Source organism: Lynx canadensis, chromosome D1 (genome assembly GCF_007474595.2).
Source record: "Lynx canadensis isolate LIC74 chromosome D1, mLynCan4.pri.v2, whole genome shotgun sequence".
Lineage (NCBI taxonomy): Eukaryota > Metazoa > Chordata > Mammalia > Carnivora > Felidae > Lynx > Lynx canadensis.
Genome location: NC_044312.2, coordinates 100,313,395 through 100,331,104, shown reverse-complemented (window position 1 = coordinate 100,331,104; position 17,710 = coordinate 100,313,395). Strand labels below are relative to the sequence as shown.

Genomic DNA, 17,710 nt, shown 5'->3' with positions numbered 1-17,710 from the left:
TGGGCTGATGGCTCAGAGCCTGGAGCCTGTTTCCGATTCTGTGTCTCCCTCTCTCTCTGCCCCTCCCCCATTTATGCTCTGTCTCTCTCTGTCCCAAAAATTAAAAAAATAAACGTTGAAAAAAAATTTTTAAAAATAAATAAAGAAAGAAAGAAAGAATAAAAAAAAAATTTTAACAATAAATAAATAAACCATTTAAAAAATAAATAAATAAAATAGAAAGCCAGGCAGAAACACTCTCGTGGAGGTCGGGTGGCAGCAGAGAGGATCTCCGGACTGGCTCTTGTTTGGTGGAGTGACCAGTGTTTAAAGACTACGAGCCAAGGGGCACCTGGGTGGCTCAGTCGGTTAAGCGTCCGACTTTGACTCAGGTCACAATCTCGCGGTCCGTGAGTTCGAGCCCCGCATTGGGCTCTGGGCTGATGGCTCGGAGCCTGGAGCCTGTTTCCGATTCTGTGTCTCCCTCTCTCTCTGCCCCTCCCCCATTCATGCTCTGTCTCTCTCTGTCTCAAAAATAAATAAACGTTAAAAAAAATTTTTTTAAATAAATAAATAAATTAAATAAAATAAAGACTACAAGCCAAAATGTTCCACATGGTTCCCGCCACCTCTGACGTTGTGAGACTAACACCCACGTGTGAGCGGAAATACCGACAGCTCTGTACTCATGGGACATAACACCCTTTTTTTATTGGGGAAGGCTGCAGGGACTCCCTGCACTTTGCTTCTGGGGCTTCTTTCCCAAAGCCAACAACTATCGAGTACAAAAACCAGACCAACTAACAAACCAGTTAGTCACGTTGTCTCTGGCCTGAAGGCAGAGTATGTACCCCGCTTGGGTCCTTGAAGCTCCTAAATGATTCTGTGTGACAAAAGACGGCTGTGCTTGACAAGGAGTCTGAGGGAAGACTGTCAGGCCTGCCTCTGAGCCACTGTGTAACTTTGGGCAAGTCACTGCCCCTCTCTGGGCCTTAACAGCCTCATTTCTAAAAGAGGAACGGGACAAGACGATTTCTGTGGCTCCTTCCAACCCTCACATTCGAAGGCTCTATGTACCGAAAGTGAAATTGTGTGCCTGGCACATGGTCACACAAATAACCACACTGACAACAAAGGCCTATGCAGTGTTTGCAGAGTGAAGTGTAGCTGGCACTCGGAGAAGGGAGAGTGTGGGGTGGGGGCTCGTGGGGACCTCAGTCGAGGGAACAGACATGGGTCCTGGTGACATCTCAACTTCTAGGAGGAGAGCCCCGCCCTCCCAGGCAGCCAAGACCTGCTTCCTGGAGCCACGTGAATATGAGAATTGATGGAAGACACAAATCCAGGCTTCCCATGGACACCAGAAGCAAAAACCCACTGAAATGTTAACAGCACCGCTGTTCTTTCTCTACCTGGATCCTGGGGCAAGAAAACAGCATCCGAATAGTGACTGAAGGACACATAGCTCTCGGGCCCATCTATGAGTCCGTCATTGTGAGGGTTAAAGGTGATGTTGGTGAAGCCGGCCACACAAGCCCTGTAGGATGACAAGAAGGAAAGAGGCTGCTGAGACACGGCCACCACCCCAGGCACGTAGGGCTTTGCGCTCGGGAGGCTCAGCCCCAAAGGGCAAGAACCACCAGGCATTACCGATAGGAGCCCAGGGGTTCCAGCTTGCCGTTGTAATAGCCGTGCGTGGTCGACTCGTTCCCAACGTCAATTTCGTATTTCAAGACTTCAGACAAGTCCTGAGAACGTCTCTTTTCTTCTGTTGTTATGAGGTATGTCACGTAAGTATTTGAGGCCCCCTTTTTGAAATCTTCATATGTATATCTCAAAACATCTGCAGATGGGCGAACAGCTAAGAAAGACACACAGAAGGAAAGTCCTGAGAAAGGGATTCCAGACAAAGGTTTACGTCTCGCCCACGTCTACATAATGACATTGACACTGGGTGATAACGATGACAATGATGACAGAGCACAAGAGTGCTCTCGGTCCAGGCTTTACCTCTGTTGAGTTCTAACTGTTCGACTTACATAATCTCTCTGCACTAAACGATAGCAACTAACAAGAGTCTCATCACATACGTTGACTAGTCCCATCTTACAGATGGGAAAATGAAGGCCGGGAAAGCTAGCAGGACCTGGGCCCAAGGCCACACCACCCACACAGTGGGGTTGATTTCTAACCCAGACCATCAACTTGGAGTGTGTGGTCTCATCCCCCACAGGCTGGTACTGGTCATTGTGGTCACTAGGAAATACTGCCTCCTTCATGCGGCGAAGGTATAAGCTTGGATGTTGCTGAAAACCTTTCCAACACAATGACTTGAAACAGACCCCAAACAAAAAGCCAGAGAGACTGAGAGATCTCAGCATTAGTTGTTGAAACTCTGCCGTGCGTTTATGACACCAGCAAAGTCCTTGTCTTTCAGGATCCCCACTCCCCTTATAAGGTGCTTGATCTCTACGTCCTCGAGGAGGTGAGGACAGTTATCATGGGCTGAGAGAATGGACAGAGGTGCCCCTGCATGATTCATATTTAAAGAATCAACAAAAACAACAGAACTGGGTCCTGAAAGCCCAGCCTTGTGCAAAGCACCCACACACAGCTAACAAAGACACCCTCTAGTCGTGCCCTCCTTCCCACCAAAGAATGTAAAGGAGCCCTGTCAGGAAAGGGGGCTAGGGGGCCTCCTCCACTCTCAGCTGTGAGGATGGCTCTTTGCAAGTTCCCACCACAAATGCAAATCACTTTCTGTTTTCCTTCAAGAGACAGCCACCCTTTGAGTATGGTGGGGGGGGGGGGGGGTATGTGAGTGTATGGGTGAGAGAGGGAAAGAGAGAGAGTTGCTTAAGACTAATATTCTGCCACCTCGAGGACCCTGTGTTGTAAAAGAGAAGAAAAACCTAGATCAGAGGTCAGCAAGGTAGGATCCACAGGCCAAATCCAGCCAGCCACCCCTTCCGGTAGACAACATTTTATGGGAACAGCCGCACTCATTCTTCACACATCTTCCGCGGCGGCTCTCGTGCCACAACAGCAGAGTCAGGTGGCTCGAACAGAGACTACATGGCCTGCAAAGCTTAAACCCTTTGCAATCCAGCTTTTTACAGAAGGTCTGTCAATCCTGACCTAGACCGTCGGGCAAATAGCTCACCCACCCGCTTCTCAGTGCCAAAGCGTGGGCTACAGTGTAAAAACAGACACGTATTTGTAGCTTTAATGTGCCTCAGTGGGCACAGGAATGGCACCCGGTCACAACACAGCTCACTGGCTGTTTAACCCGTAACTGACCCCTCCTTACCGTCCCCAGTGGTGAGAATGACCGCATAAGCTTTGATGGGTCCGTGGCTGGCTTCAAACCCACTGAACTCAACCTTTACCGAATTGTGACTGATGGATGTAATATTCGGGGATCCGTCTGGAGAAGGGGGATCTGAAACAGAACGAAACAAAACATGATCACCCACCATTTAAAATCAAAGAAGAGGGGTGCCTGGGTGGGTCAGTTGGTTAAGCATCTGACTTTGGCTCAGGTCATGAACTCGTGGTTCATGGGTTCGAGCCCCGCATCAGGCTCTGTGCTGACAGCCTGGAGCCTGCTTCGAATTCTGTGTCTCCCTCTCTCTCTGCCCCTCCCCTGCTCGTGCTCATTCTCAATCTCTCTCTCTCTCTCTCTCTCAAAATAAGAAAAAAAAAAAAAAAAAAAAAGAACAAAATGATCAAGGAGGCATTTGCTACCATGCCCTCAAGTCCTGCCCTTGCTGTGGGAGTGGTGTGCTGGCCTCATCCAGAGCAAGGGGCAGGGAAGGGCAGTGGAAGGCAGAGCTGGCAGATCCCCCAGCTCACAATGGCACCTCCAGCGTGCCCCGCCACATGCCTGGAGAAAGCTCCCAGCAAACTTGCTAGTTGAAAACAACCTCCCTCTCCTATGTTTCCCCAGCCCCTTCTGACCCAGAGGCGGCAGGTGCCGTATCCTGAAAAGCAGGGCAGGAGGAGAGCGACAGATAAAAGGCCTGTGTGGCTGGAACTCAAGGAGGGAGCTGTCCGCAGCACCCGCCCACTGCGTGGACACGGCACCAGATGGCTTGGTCGCTGAGGACCATGATGGAACAGAACAGATACCCAGAGGGAAGCAAAGCCGCAATGGAGAGAAGGCACTTTCTCCTGAGACCTGGCTGTGTTCCTGTTCCACATCCTTCACACTGAAGTCCTCATTTTTGCCTGAGTTGGTTTAAAATGCCAACCAGAGAAACCCGACCGACCCTCTTCCTAGAAACCAGAAAAGCGCACACAGGAATGTCCCACGCGTGACCCTCATGATGATGTGCCTCCCCTTTCTGAGCTGAGCTTGTGTGGGCACCCTCCGGATGAACACAAAAGAAGAAAATGCTGAATTAAAGATGATCCTTCTACACACACACACACACACACACACACACACACACACCATACACACATGCACTCTACCTAAATTTGTCTCCCACGTACAGTTTGAGTGTTTTCATTAGTGTGTCAAGATTCCAGGAGGCTGAGAAAGCTGAACAAAAACACCACCGCGAGGCTCCCACACGTGCGCTGGCCAGCACGGCAGCCGCCAGCCACCCGGAACAGTTGAGCTCTGAAAATATGACCAGCCCAAACTCGGATGAGCCGCACACATGAAACACGGACTGGACGTCAAAGACTTAGCACGAAAAAAGAATGCAAAGTATCTCATCAGTAATCGACTTCACACAGATCACACAAATTACTTCACCCAGTGAAACGATAATGTTTTCAACATAGCTCAATAAAATGTGATTGAAATCAATGCCAGCTGTTCCTTCTTACCTTTTTTAATGCAGCTCCTAAAAAAGGTTAAATTCTGCAGGAGATTCACATTTTCTACCGGGCCGTGCAGCTCCGAACCGGGCTTCGGCAACCACTCAAGTAACTGACAGCAGCGACCGCTTGGAGGCGCCGTTCCCAGGTCTAATCGTCAACCGCCTGGCCAGACTTCCTAACACAGGCTCCCAGGATTCCCCCCAGCGCTCTGCCTTTGAGCTGCCCAGAGAGGACTAGACTGTGGGTGGCAGGCTAACTCATCTACCTGCAAGACTGGAAACGCTTTCCCTCTCTCTGCTTATCTGAATCCTATGCTGCAGGGGCCCTGTCTGCCTTACTCACCGGTGTCCCTTACCTCAGGCACACACGGTGCAACTAACAAATATTGCTTAAAAGACAGACCATCACTTCAATTCCCCCAGATTTACCCATCCCACCAATGCTTCCTACCTCTCCTGGGGAAATTGCAGCTCCGCTCTTCCAGTAAATAAAAGACGTGTTAAATTTATATATGAAAATTCATCTGAGGAAAGGGAGAGCTACAGAATAAAAAGTAAGAGAATCCCTGGACTAAGTAAGTGGTCATTATCCAACCCTACCATACTGTTCAGGCTCAGAAACTACTTCTGACAAGTTCCTTCTCTTCACCAGGCACTGAGCGTAGCCCTAGAGATACCAAATCAGATGTAGCTGATGTTCCTCAGCAGCTCAAGAGATGACGTGATAAAAGAGAACTACAAAAAGGTTCATTATTTCCATTATGTCCTAGAGTGCTGCAGAAACCCAAAGGAGTGTGACCCAGGGCCATCGTCTATAGTGTGGACTACACAACTCCAAGGAGCCCCATGCACACTGTAGTCCATATGAATGGTATCCCCTGGAATTGTGTGCTGCACAACCTGAGCAGCCATACACGGCCGCTGTCAAGTGGCCTTCCATACAAATTACCTCATCTAATTTGTTTAACAGTCCTGAAAGCTAGTCTTACTTCCCCTTTTTATAACAAAGAAAAACAAGGCTCATAGGGGTTATGCAGCTTCTCTGAGATCGCACAGCTAGTAAAAGGCAGAACTTAGAATCAAACCCAGGTTGGCCTGTCTAAATCCAACACTCTGTCCACAGAACCCCTCCACCACTTTTCAAGTCAGTGTCCCTGTAATAAGAGGCCTTTTTCTCTTACTAAGTCAACCACGAATTCTTTGGAAATTGTCCAGAAACATTCTGATACCCTAAAGGAAACACATCCAGGGGTTGAAAAGCACAAAGCAAAACCAACCCGCCAGGCTGATTTAAGACATAACATTGGCAAAGACATGGCGAGCAAGACAGATAAAAACGAAGCAAAGATATAAGAAGCAACTTTCTTCCAAAGAAATAAGAACGATGAGCCTGAAAAGTCTGACTAGGGGGAATCCCCTGTGCAGTGAGTGACCCCCCACTCTCCAAAACAGCCAGAGAGCTTATCAATATGGATTCCAAGGAAATAAGAATCTTGACCGAATATATGATAATAGTGAATAAAAGTACTGTTCAATTTTTCAGTGCGATGGTAATGGCAATATGGTTATGTCTGAAAGAAAGGGGAAAGGAGCCCCTATCTTGGAGAAATACTTCTTAAAGTATTTATAAATAAAATTATAGAATGATGAGGACTGGTTTCAAAGTAATCCAATCAGGGAGGAGGGGGGTATAAATGAAAGAAGACTGGTCAAACTCCGACAAATATTTAACTGGGCGATGATGGATATGTGGGTTTCTTTATGCTTGCCTCTACTTCTGTGTACATTTGAATATTTCTATGAAAATGCTTTTCTCATGTAATATAATAAAGGAACTCACTACCTAAAAGAAAATGTGGCAGCGAATTATTCTGTAAAGCAAAGGAAACTTTCGGGATTAAAAATGAGTCTCTCTTACCCTGCTCTTCAAGACTTGATTTCTACAGATTTGGGTTAACGGTCTATGCCAGCAGAAACAAATATTTTAGGGGCGCCTGGGTGGCTCAGTCGGTGAAGTGCCCGACTCTTGGTTTCAACTCAGGTCACGATCCCACAGTTTCGTGGGTTCGAGCCCTATGTCTGGCTCTGTACTGGTGGGGCAGAGCCTACTTCGGATTTTCTCTCTCCCCCTCTCTGCTTGCCCCTCCCCCTCTCATTCTGTCTCTGTCTCTCAAAATAAATAAATAAACTTAAAAAATATATATTTTAGCAGAAATTTCAAAAGAAATATGGATTTCTAGGCCACACGTGCAGACCCGCTGGGTCAGCGTTCTCCAGGGGTGGACCACAAAGCCCACCTGTGATGCCAGTGAGGCAGGTGTTTTGAGTGGGAGGTGCCGTCTTGTTACAGGACAAGGCAGTGATGCTGATGTTGTAGGAGGTAGAAAAATTCAAATATGTGACATTCGTCCAGTACTCTGTGCCGTTCTCTGAGGAGCAGCTCTCCAGGTCTGTCACATTTTTCCAAGCCCCTCTGCTGATCTCCAGCCCAAAGCCTGTGTTGGTGCCAGGAGGGCAGGCCCACTTGAGAATCAAGGTTGGCTCTTTGGGGACCACCTCGCAGCGGAAGGAGGCTACTGGTGCAGGATCTGCAAGGGAAGCACAGCACATCATCAGAGTCCGGGACGGGTGCCTTTGCAAACGCCGGCACTTGGAGGGCAGTCAAATCCCGGCTCATCTGTGATGAGGAGACTGCCATGCAGAATGGTAGAAGACGCAGAGGCTGACGTTGAACCAGGCATTACTGAACTGTGTGACCCTGGGCCGGTTACCCAACCGAGCCTCAGCAGCAGGACTGTATGAGGATTCTGTGAAAGTGGCTGTCAATCACCACCCTGGAAGAGAACGGGGCTCTGCGAGAGCTAGCGATATCATAACAGTATGGAGGCAGCAACTCCTTCATTCTGGGGCCCTCCTGACAGTCCTTCTGGAAGAGGTAGGGTTAATATTGCCCCACTCTGCCGATGAAGCAACTGAGGCTTCGAGAGGTTGCGTAAGTTGTTGAAGATGACCTGGTTGCTAGGCAACAAAGCCAAAACTGGACCCCGGGTTTCCTGAATCCAAGTCCAGGGCATTTTGTACACATACAACATGCGGAATAATCAATAGTAAATGGGATCAGTTTCTTCATCTTTCAAATGGTGTGTTGTCTGTCTCTACCTGTCTGAGGACCAATAGAGTTTTGTTGACGGCCGACCCTAAACTGCTGTAAATAGAGAGCTCTGTACTAAGGTTCTGGGGGCAGAATATTATCACTGCTTCAGTGCTGCAGTATTTTAAGGCAGGAAAAGCATTAACGAACCACCCATTAACAGCTCCCACATGCTCCGCCAGAGGCCTGGGAAAGTAACCCGCCCAACGCACCGCTACCCCCACAGCCCCTGTTCCAGCCACCCCCGGGCATAAATGCTCGTATGTATTTTTCTCTTGCTCTAGACTGCAATAATTACAGCGAGGGTAAGTCTTGGCAGCAGAAGCCACCCAAATCCCAAAGATCAGCTTCTAGACCAGGTGGACGGGGCCCGAGGAGCAGGGGTGACTCGGAGCTACAGGGATTTCTTTAGCAGCTCCACCTGAAAGGTCAGAGGTCATCAAAGTGCCAGCTCCTACGCTACCAGGGAGGCTGATGCGATGACAGCCCTCAGCTTCCAAATCAGCCTGAACACACCTGAGCAGCTTGGTCTAAGCAAGGAAAGAGGTAGGTACAAAGAGGGGGAAGAATAAGGTGGTGCATGGGCACCGGGGTGACAAAGGTGCCTTTGCACTGGCCTTTCCTCTGCCTATGAGATGCTCTACACCCTGACAGCCATCTGGCCGGCTCCTTCACTTCCTTCAGGTCTCTGCTCAACAGTCACTTTTTCACTGAGGCCTTCCCAGGGCATGCTACATAAACATCTCCTCTCCCCCTTCTCTGTTCTTTTCCCTCTCCCTAGCAGTCATCATCATCTAATGACTTATTATCTGTCTGTCTTCTCCACCAGAATCGAAGTTCCAGGAAGGCAGAGACTTGGGGGTGTCACTTAACAGCGCCGGGCGTATAGTAAGTGTTGCATAAATATCTGCTGGATGAATAAATGAGGAGGACAAGACAGCCCTACTAAGCTAATGGGCTTTCTGGGAGAGTCCAGGGTCTGTTACCACACACGACCCGAAACCTAATAAACTAAAGCCTGCAGAGGACCTATCTGCAAGGTCAGCACCACACAGGAAAGAGTGCAGGAGGCACCTGAGGCTACTCACCTGTACAGAATGACTGCCTGCCAGATGCCAGTGGCGTGGTGACATTTCCCACTTGGGTGAAGATCTCCACTGTGTATGATGAGCCAGGTATTAACTCAGTGACGGTAGCATAGGTGACGCCAATGTCTGTGACTAGTCGTGTTGCTTGGCTGAAATTTCCATCCTTCCCAATATAAAGGTAGTAGGTATACCTGGGAGAAGCTTCATCAAAGTTCTGCCAATATAAGGTTGCTTCTGTGGTGCTGGTATTTACTTCAATGTTGGCTACATTGCTGGGCCCTTAGTTTAAAAAAAAAAAAAAAAAAGGCACGGATAAGCCTTGAATTCCAGGACTATTTTATTTACTGCATCTAAAAATAGCCTGGCTCCTGGGTGCCTGGGTGGCTCAGTCGGTTAAGTGTTCGACTTTGGCTCAGGTCAGGATATCACGGTTCGTGGGTTCGAGCCCCACATCGGGCTCTGTGCTGACAACTTGGAGCCTGGACCCTGCTTCAGATTCTGTGTCTCCCTCTCTCTCTGCCCCTCCCCAACTTGTGCTTGCTCTCTCTCTCTCTCTCTCAAAAATAAACAATAAAAAAAAAATTTTTTTTAACAATTAAAAATAAAAAAATAAATAAAATAAATAAAAAATTAAAAAAAATTAAAAAAATAAAATAAATAAAAAACAATTAAAAATAGCCTGGCTCCTTTGAGGAAAGAATAAATAAAGCTAACATTTGCTGACTCAAAATACAGAAGGCTTCCCAAAAAGACATTCAGAAAATAATTATACAGATTAAATCTCAAAAGAATTCATTTTCCAGGCTTCTTTTTTAAGTGTATCTGAAATATATTTTCCAGATATAATTTCCTATCTGTTTTGGAAATCTGATTAATGAAAGAGAAAATATATGCGAAAAAGATAATGCAAACTACCATCTATCTCTACCATATAGTTAGATCAAACATTAGCAAGACGCCTTCCTTACTACTTTGCAAGCAAAGCTCCCCATTTGAGCAGTATCTTCTAATGTCACCAAGACAAGGTGACTCTCCTCTAGTCCGTATTCCCAAGGAATGAATGGAATAATTATGTTGTCCATGTTTATCGGATCTTTCTGCTTCTAAGGACAATTCCTTAGAAGCTCAGCACCAATGCCCCAAGAGAACACCAGAACCTTTGCGGAGGCCAATGTTTTCAGCTTAAGGAGATTCAGATTCTACCTGGAGCCCCGAGACACAATGGCCACTTACCTCACCGTGTAACCAATGTTTGCTTCCCACCCTCCAGGAGAATCAGAAAGAACACCACTTACCAGGGTGTCCTTAAGAGACTTACATGTGTACTGTGCCGTGGAGCTGGGCTCCCCCTGGATGTGGTTCACCTCTGGAAAGATCGTGATGTTATATAAGGTGCCTGGAACCAAACCCCTGAGAGTGATCTCTTTGCTAGAAGTGTTTATCTTGTCAGAGCCGCGCTCGGACTGTATAACTAGGTGGTAGGTGTATTCGGAAGCATTGTCCGTACTCTGCCACTCCAACTCCATCCCGGTTGTGGTGACGTTGAACACGCGGATGTCAAAGACGGCACTGGGATCTGGTGGGAGGAAAGGAGGTACAAAGGAAGTGCCAAGGACCATCTTAACACCCAGCTTTATTGCAAAGTGTCCAGAGAACTTGCTCTTTTGCCAGCAAAGTCTCAGACGAGTTCACAGAGGGCAAACTCCAAAGCAAGCGAGAACCACGCACACTCCTGTCTTTCGAGAATTTTGGCTCTTCTGTGACACAGATGAGCAAGCTTACCAATCTGTCCTGTGGGTTCTCTGGTCTTTCGCTTTTGTCATAAAAACGCCCCCTTTGGGGGTCTTCTGGGGTGGAGGTCTTATTCAGATTTCTGAGTGCTGATGACCAGATGGGTTCAGTTGGTGAAAATGCATCAGACTATGCACTTATGACGTGTGTGTTTTCAATATGTATATTACAGCTCAATAAATAGTCTGGTGTGTGTGGGGGTGTGTATGTGTGTGTGGGTGGGTGGGCGTGTGTGTGGATGTGTGTGTGTTTAATCTAACTCCCTGAAAAGAAAACGTTTTCCTGTAACACAGGCATATACCAAAAAGAAAAACTGAAATGGACAGCTGACGTTTGCTAGGTTGAGAGTATTCGAGGCCAGGGTGGAGAAGGGAAAACACGTACGCACACACCCCAACCACCCTCCCAGCTGGGGTCAGAAGAGAACTCTCCCACAGGGGTACTCGGGGTACCCTGCTCCCCCCCATCTCACCTCTACACACCGAACCAGCTGTAATGTGCATGCACAGATCGAGGCCCAGAAATAACCATGTAACCTACTACTTTTCTGCCCTTGCTTTCAAAACATTTCTCTTTACCTGGGAACCCAAGTCCCCTCTCGTGAGAGGAACTGAGTGAGGGGACAAAAGAGGGAAATATTTTCACTGTAAAACTTTGTGTGTGTGTGTGTGTGTGTGTGTGTGTGTGTGTGTGTGTGTGTGTTTTACATGCATGTACCACACGCACGTACTCTCTTCCAAAAAAAAATTTTAAGTGGCTCCTCTGTAAAGGTAGGTAGCTTTGAGAGTCTTCCTTCCCTACCACCAGATTCCTGATGTCACAGGGATTCCACAGACAAAAGACCATAAAAGGACGCCATTATCTGGGTGGCTCAGTCAGCTGAGCATCCAAATCTTGATTTTAGTTCAGGTCGTGATCTCAGGGTTCAAGGGTTCAAGCCCCGCGTCAGGCTCCATGCTCACCACATGGAGCCTGCTTGAGATTCTCTACCCCTCCCACATGCATTCTCTCTCTCTCTCTTTCTCTCTCTCTCTCTCAAAATAAACTTCAAAAAAAGAAAAAAGTACATCATTATCTATAAACGTAAAAAAAAATAGAAATAACCTAAATATTCCATAAAAAGAGAAGGGCTCTATAAACTGTGATCTGGCTATATAATGAAACATCCTACAGCCACTAAAAACATAAAGACCATACATACTATGGGAGGGAGGCTACAATATACACTGAGTTAAAAAAAATAGTTGAAATACAAAATACAATTATTTGTATAATAATTACAACGATGTAAACAAAACCTATGACTGTGGACACAGATGTGAAAGGAATTCAGCGGGGTTAGAAGGCAGAGTTCTTCTTGTTTCCCTTCCTTTCTATGGTGGTAAAATATCCATATCTATAATTTTAACCATTTGTAAATGTACAACTCAGAGGCATTAAATACATTCACAATTTTGTGACACTATCATCACTATCTATACCCAAAATATTTCATCACCCCCAACACAGATTCTGTTCCACTTAAGCAGCAACTCCCCACACTTCCCTCCCTGGTAGCCTCTGTTCTCCTTTGGTCGCTATGAACTTGCCTATTCCAAGAACCTCAGGTAAGTAGAATCATACAATATTTGTCCTTCTGTGTCTAGCTTCTTTCACGTAGCATAATGTTTTGAGGTTCATCCATGCAGTGGGTATCAGAATTTCATTCATTTTTATGGCTGAATAATATTCTATTGTGTGGATATACCACGTTTTGTCTATCCACTACTCTCTGGACACTTGACTGCTTCTACTCTTGGCTGATGTAAATCGTGCTACCATGAACACTGGTATACAGATAACTGTTCGAGTCTCTGCTTTCAATCCTTGGGAAATATAAATATCATATAAATACATATACATACATATACACATATAAACATATGTATACAAACATACACACACACACGTAGAATTGGAACTGCTGAATCATATAGCATTTGTTTCCCTTCCTCAAAATTGCCTTTAATGCTGTTATACTGACTTTAATAATAATGGAAGTTGTTCAACCATAGAATGATAATCCCCGAAGAGATTAGTGCCTTATCACAACTCTTCATGATTCCTATTCAATGGGACTCAATTAGAGGTTACAGTACAAGAGATGTAACTTCTCCTCAACGAATAGGCCTAAATTGCTTTGCAGCTGACCATCAGTCCACACTCTGCTTGAGACCTCATTCTTCAAAGCCAGAGGTCAGTTCACTCCTTTGTCACTCTGGGCCCAGTTATAAAGCTCACAGAACTCCCATTTCCTGCTCTGGAAAACAGAGATGCTAACAGTGCCTACCTCGTGAAGTTACGACAAAAATTTTTAAATAAAAGATGAGAGCCCAGCACTTTGTAGACCCCCAATATATTAAGCTATTATCACATTAAGTTCTGGGCATTGGCAAGTCACACAATATCAAGTGTCCCCCACCACGGTAATCCTCATGGTAGCAACATTCTCAAAAGAAAAACAGAAATATACGTTGACGTTAAGACGCCATCGCAACAGTCTAATCTAAAATTCAGACTTGAGGGGCGCCTGGGTGGCTCAGTCAGCGAAGCATCTGACTTCGGCTCAAGTCATGACCTCAGAGTTCACGGGTTCAAGCCCCGTGTCAAGCTCTGTGCTGACAGCTCAGAGCCTGGAGCCTGCTTCAGATTCTGTGTCTCCCTCTCTCTCTGCCCTTCCACCACTCATGCTCTGTCTCTCTCAAAGATAAATAAACATTAAAAACATTTTTTTAATAAAAAAATAAAATTCAGACTTGAAATGGAATTACTGCATTTCATCTAAGGAATGTACTTTAGCAGTCCGTTATTTTGGAAACAAACCTTTCAAGGAACTATCAATGCCTTCACCCAACCAACAGAGTTGAAGAAACCTACACAAGGAGAATCTCAAAAGCCCAAATGATTTCAAGTGTGCCTAAAGGAATTAGGCCTCATTTTTTCATTCTTCCCTTCTATATAAAAGATTAATTCTCTTGCAATCAAAGCTCAAGGAATAGTGTATGTTTTCCAAGCTTTCCCAAAAAAACATGTTTCAAATTTTAAAAACAACAGTAATGAACATTAAATTGTTTTGATGAAATAATTTTATCAAGATCACTTAGCCTCAAAGAATAATGCTGTTTATGAAAGACTGTATATAATCTACAATCTACTTTTCCAACAATAGGGGAGTACTTGAATAATTTACAATACATCCATATCATTGGTTCTTAAACTTTTGAATCTCAGGACCCCTTTACCTCCTTAAGAGAGAATTTTTATTTATGTAGGCTATATTTATATTTACTGTATTAGAAATAAAAAATGAAGGGGCGTCTGGGTGGCTCAGTTGGTTAAGCTTCCGACTTGGGCTCAGGTCATGATCTCACGGTTCATGAGTTGGAGTCCCACATCTAGCTCAGAGCCTAGAGCCTATTTCGGATTCTGTGTCTCCATCCCTCTCTGCCCCTCCCCTGCTCACGCTTGCTCGCTCACTCGCTCTCTCTGTCTCTCTCTCAAAAGTAAATAAACACCAAAAAATTTTTTTAAAGAAATAAAAAAATGAAGAATTTTTAAAACATAAGAATACACAAGCATACATTCCATTAGCCATCAGAGTGACGATGTCATCCCTTGTCATATAGCATCTGGAAAGCTCCATTATAGACTCATCATGAGAGAATAAGATTAAAAAAGCCAAATAACACTTTAGAAGCAGTATGATAATAATAATAACAACTCATCAACTCCTTGAAAGAATCTAGGGGACTCTCAGAGATCCCTGGATCACACTTTGGGTAACAATGATCTAGCCCACAAGTCAACTAAGTTTTCCTTTAAGGGACACAGAATAGATATTTTACGTATTGTGGGCCATATATTTTCTATTGCAACTGCTCATTTCTAGCACAAAAGCAGTTATAGATAGTATATAAACACATAAGCATGGTTGTGTTCTAATAAAACTTTATTTATAAAAACAGGCAATGGCTAGATGTGGCCCATAGGCCATTATTATCTGTTGACCTGATTTAGACAATGGGATGCCAGGAAGATATTAAAATTATCCTGTAGAAATATTTATACTGACAGGGAAGAACACTCATAATAAGCTGCTATGTGGTAAGAAGCAGATTATAAAACCACATGAATAAGATGACTTCAATGTTTGTAAAAGAAAAAATATATAGGGGTGCCTGAGTGGCTCAGTCAGTTGAGCATCTGACTCTTGATTTCGGCTCAGGTCATTATCTCATGATTCATGTGATGGAACCCCACAACTTCTCTCTCCCTCTGCCCCTTCCCCACTCTAAATAAATTAATTAATTAATAATAAATAAATAAATAAATAAATAAATAAATAAATAAAATATAGGCACATATTTAAAATTAGAAAAGTTATCATTGATTATCTCATACATCAAAAATACACCAAAAGTTACCAGTGATTATTTCTGGTTGATAGTTTACTATGTGATTTTCTTTTGCTTGTCTATGTATTTTACATAATGAATATGCATTACTGTCATTATAAATGTTTTTAAGATTTTCATTAGATAATTAAAAGCAGTATTTGGAAAACCTGGCATTATAAATTATACTGATTTCCTTTAAGAAACACCACTGTTTTACAGAAAACACAGCCTATTTGCTTACCAGTTCTATTGTAAACCGTCTGGGACTCCCCTTCAGTCCCATTTGGTCCTTGTGGAAATATTTCAAAACGATACTTGGTTCCAGGGTATAAGCCACCAATGACAATACTTTGGTTTTGGGTGGCTGTTTCCAGCGGAGATTTTCCAGCTCCTTCCTCTGTGGTAAGTATCTTGAAGAAATCTGCGTCATTGCTGCTCCAAGCTAAGCCAATTTCCCTTGTGCTGACACTCGTCACTCGAAAGTCGGAAACTGGACGGGGGGCTGTGGGAAGAGAGTAAACAACCAGATTTAGAGCCTGGTTCTACAGAAGACAGGGTGACTGAACCTCACAAAATATTTACACTGAGATTATATGCACACTTGGGACATCCGACCTTTCTCTCTTCTTTGTATTATCACCTACAATGCCCTTAGCAACTGGTATTTTTGGCTACTGAGGAAACAGTTGGCTATAAGAGCATAGAAACTGCATGCTTAGGTTGTACAAAGTCATTCACCGGAAATGAGAGGAGGGGTAAACCCACGTGGGCACGGGCTAACACTCTGGGGTAGGACCTTGGCTGTTGCTGGCTGCTTTATCTCAAATACATTATTAGGCCTCCCAGAACCTCTGTTTAGAAACATGCAGCAGAGGCTGCTGTTGACCCCTAAAACCCATTCCTTACCTGGCTTTTCCCTTAGTCATACAACCCCAGATTTTTAGCTGTGTACCTGGCTGTCGGAAGTAAAGACTATATTTCCCAGCCTCCTTTGCTGCTAGATTAGCCATGTGGCTGAGTTCTGGTCAATAGGATGTGAGCAGAAGTACCGTATGACTCTTAGGAAGTATCATGAACGCATGGAGCACTACCTTCTGCCCTTCCTCCTCCTTGTAGCTGGAATGTAGATGCAATACCCAGAGCTCAGGCCGCCTAGCTCCAGAACGAGTACGGTGGCTGTGGTGGCACCTATGGCTTCCTGATCCCCGGATTACAGCTCAGAACATATATTTCTGGAGCCAACACCTACAGTGGGGGTTGCAGACTGTGACAAAACTGCACCCCTTAGTGTGGGAGCCATTCCTGGGTCCCAGCCTAAAGCCTGCTCCCCCAGCTGTTAAGAGTTGAATCGTGTCCCCTCAAAATTCATATGTTGGAGCCCTAACACCCAGTACCTCAGAAGGTGGTATATTTGGAGACAGGGCCTTTAAAGAGGTGATTACGGTAAAACAAGGTCATTAGAGTAGGTCCTAATCCAGTATATGACTGGTGTCCTGGTAAGAAGAGGAGATTAGGACACAGTCAAGCACAGACCAAAGGACAACCACGTGAAGACACGGGGAGAAGACAGCCACCTTCCAGCCAAGGAGAGAGGCCTCAGAGGAACCCAACCGTTCATCACCTTGATCTCAAACTTCTTGCCTCCAGAACTGTGAGAAAATAAATTTCTGTTGTTTAAGCTCTGCAGTCTGTGGTACTTGTAACAGCCACCCTGGCAAAATAACACACCAGCCCTCCCAATAACTCTGCAAACCCTCGGCTCCCAGGATCGAGTTCCTTTGGGCTGAAAAAAGCTCGTAAAAAGCTTCTGTTTCCTGCCACGGAGCCCTGGCTAACACTCCTCCATCCCATCCTGCCTAGCACTGGTGCTGCTTCTACAAGGACAAAGAAACAAACTCCTGTTTTGTTTACGCCGTGCATGCTCGGGAAGTTTTTTGGTTACTCACAGCCAAACCTAATCTGAACTAATAAAGGGACTGAAGAGTAAAAGTGTAGAAGGTGAGGAAGGGAAACCAGATTCCACTTACCCCAAAGAGCCAGTCCAGAAGACGTTTTAAAGGTGCCTAAGGTGCGCTTCCTAGCAAGCAACAGACACCCAAGTGAAGCATTCTGTGAAACGAGCCCTGGGTCCAGAGCCAGGCATCCCTGGGACCCACGTCTCTGCTCTGCCACTTTGCACCCTTGGGCAAATCATTCGGCTGGGTGGGGCTGCAGCCTCCTTATTTGTCAAACAGGGATCCTAATACCTACCATGGAGGCCATCACAATACCCATAAAGCGCCTGGTAAGGTATGATACTGATACTGTTATACTATGTACTACTGGTATACCATTATTGCTTTACTTTAATTCTCGGACCTTCTTTGGAACAGAAAGCATCTTTTTTTAATGTTTATTTTTGAGAGACAGAGAGAGAGAGAGAGAGAGAGAGAG

At 45.2% G+C, this 17,710-nt stretch overlaps 1 protein-coding gene across 7 annotated transcripts in view; it reads right to left on the bottom strand.

Annotated features, from left to right (window-relative positions):
- The window catches only part of PTPRJ (protein tyrosine phosphatase receptor type J), a 173,234-nt gene that overhangs the window by 26,024 nt on the left and 129,500 nt on the right, over nucleotides 1-17,710 (bottom strand). For all 7 annotated transcript variants that reach the window (XM_030333584.1, XM_032594887.1, XM_030333585.1 and 4 more), the window contains 7 exons: nucleotides 15,519-15,779; nucleotides 10,369-10,626; nucleotides 9,051-9,329; nucleotides 7,109-7,399; nucleotides 3,290-3,421; nucleotides 1,630-1,840; nucleotides 1,392-1,516 (listed from right to left, as the gene is read on the bottom strand). In XM_030333584.1, the coding sequence (XP_030189444.1) occupies nucleotides 1,392-1,516; nucleotides 1,630-1,840; nucleotides 3,290-3,421; nucleotides 7,109-7,399; nucleotides 9,051-9,329; nucleotides 10,369-10,626; nucleotides 15,519-15,779 (1,557 nt within the window). The remainder of the gene's footprint in view (nucleotides 1-1,391; nucleotides 1,517-1,629; nucleotides 1,841-3,289; nucleotides 3,422-7,108; nucleotides 7,400-9,050; nucleotides 9,330-10,368; nucleotides 10,627-15,518; nucleotides 15,780-17,710) is intronic.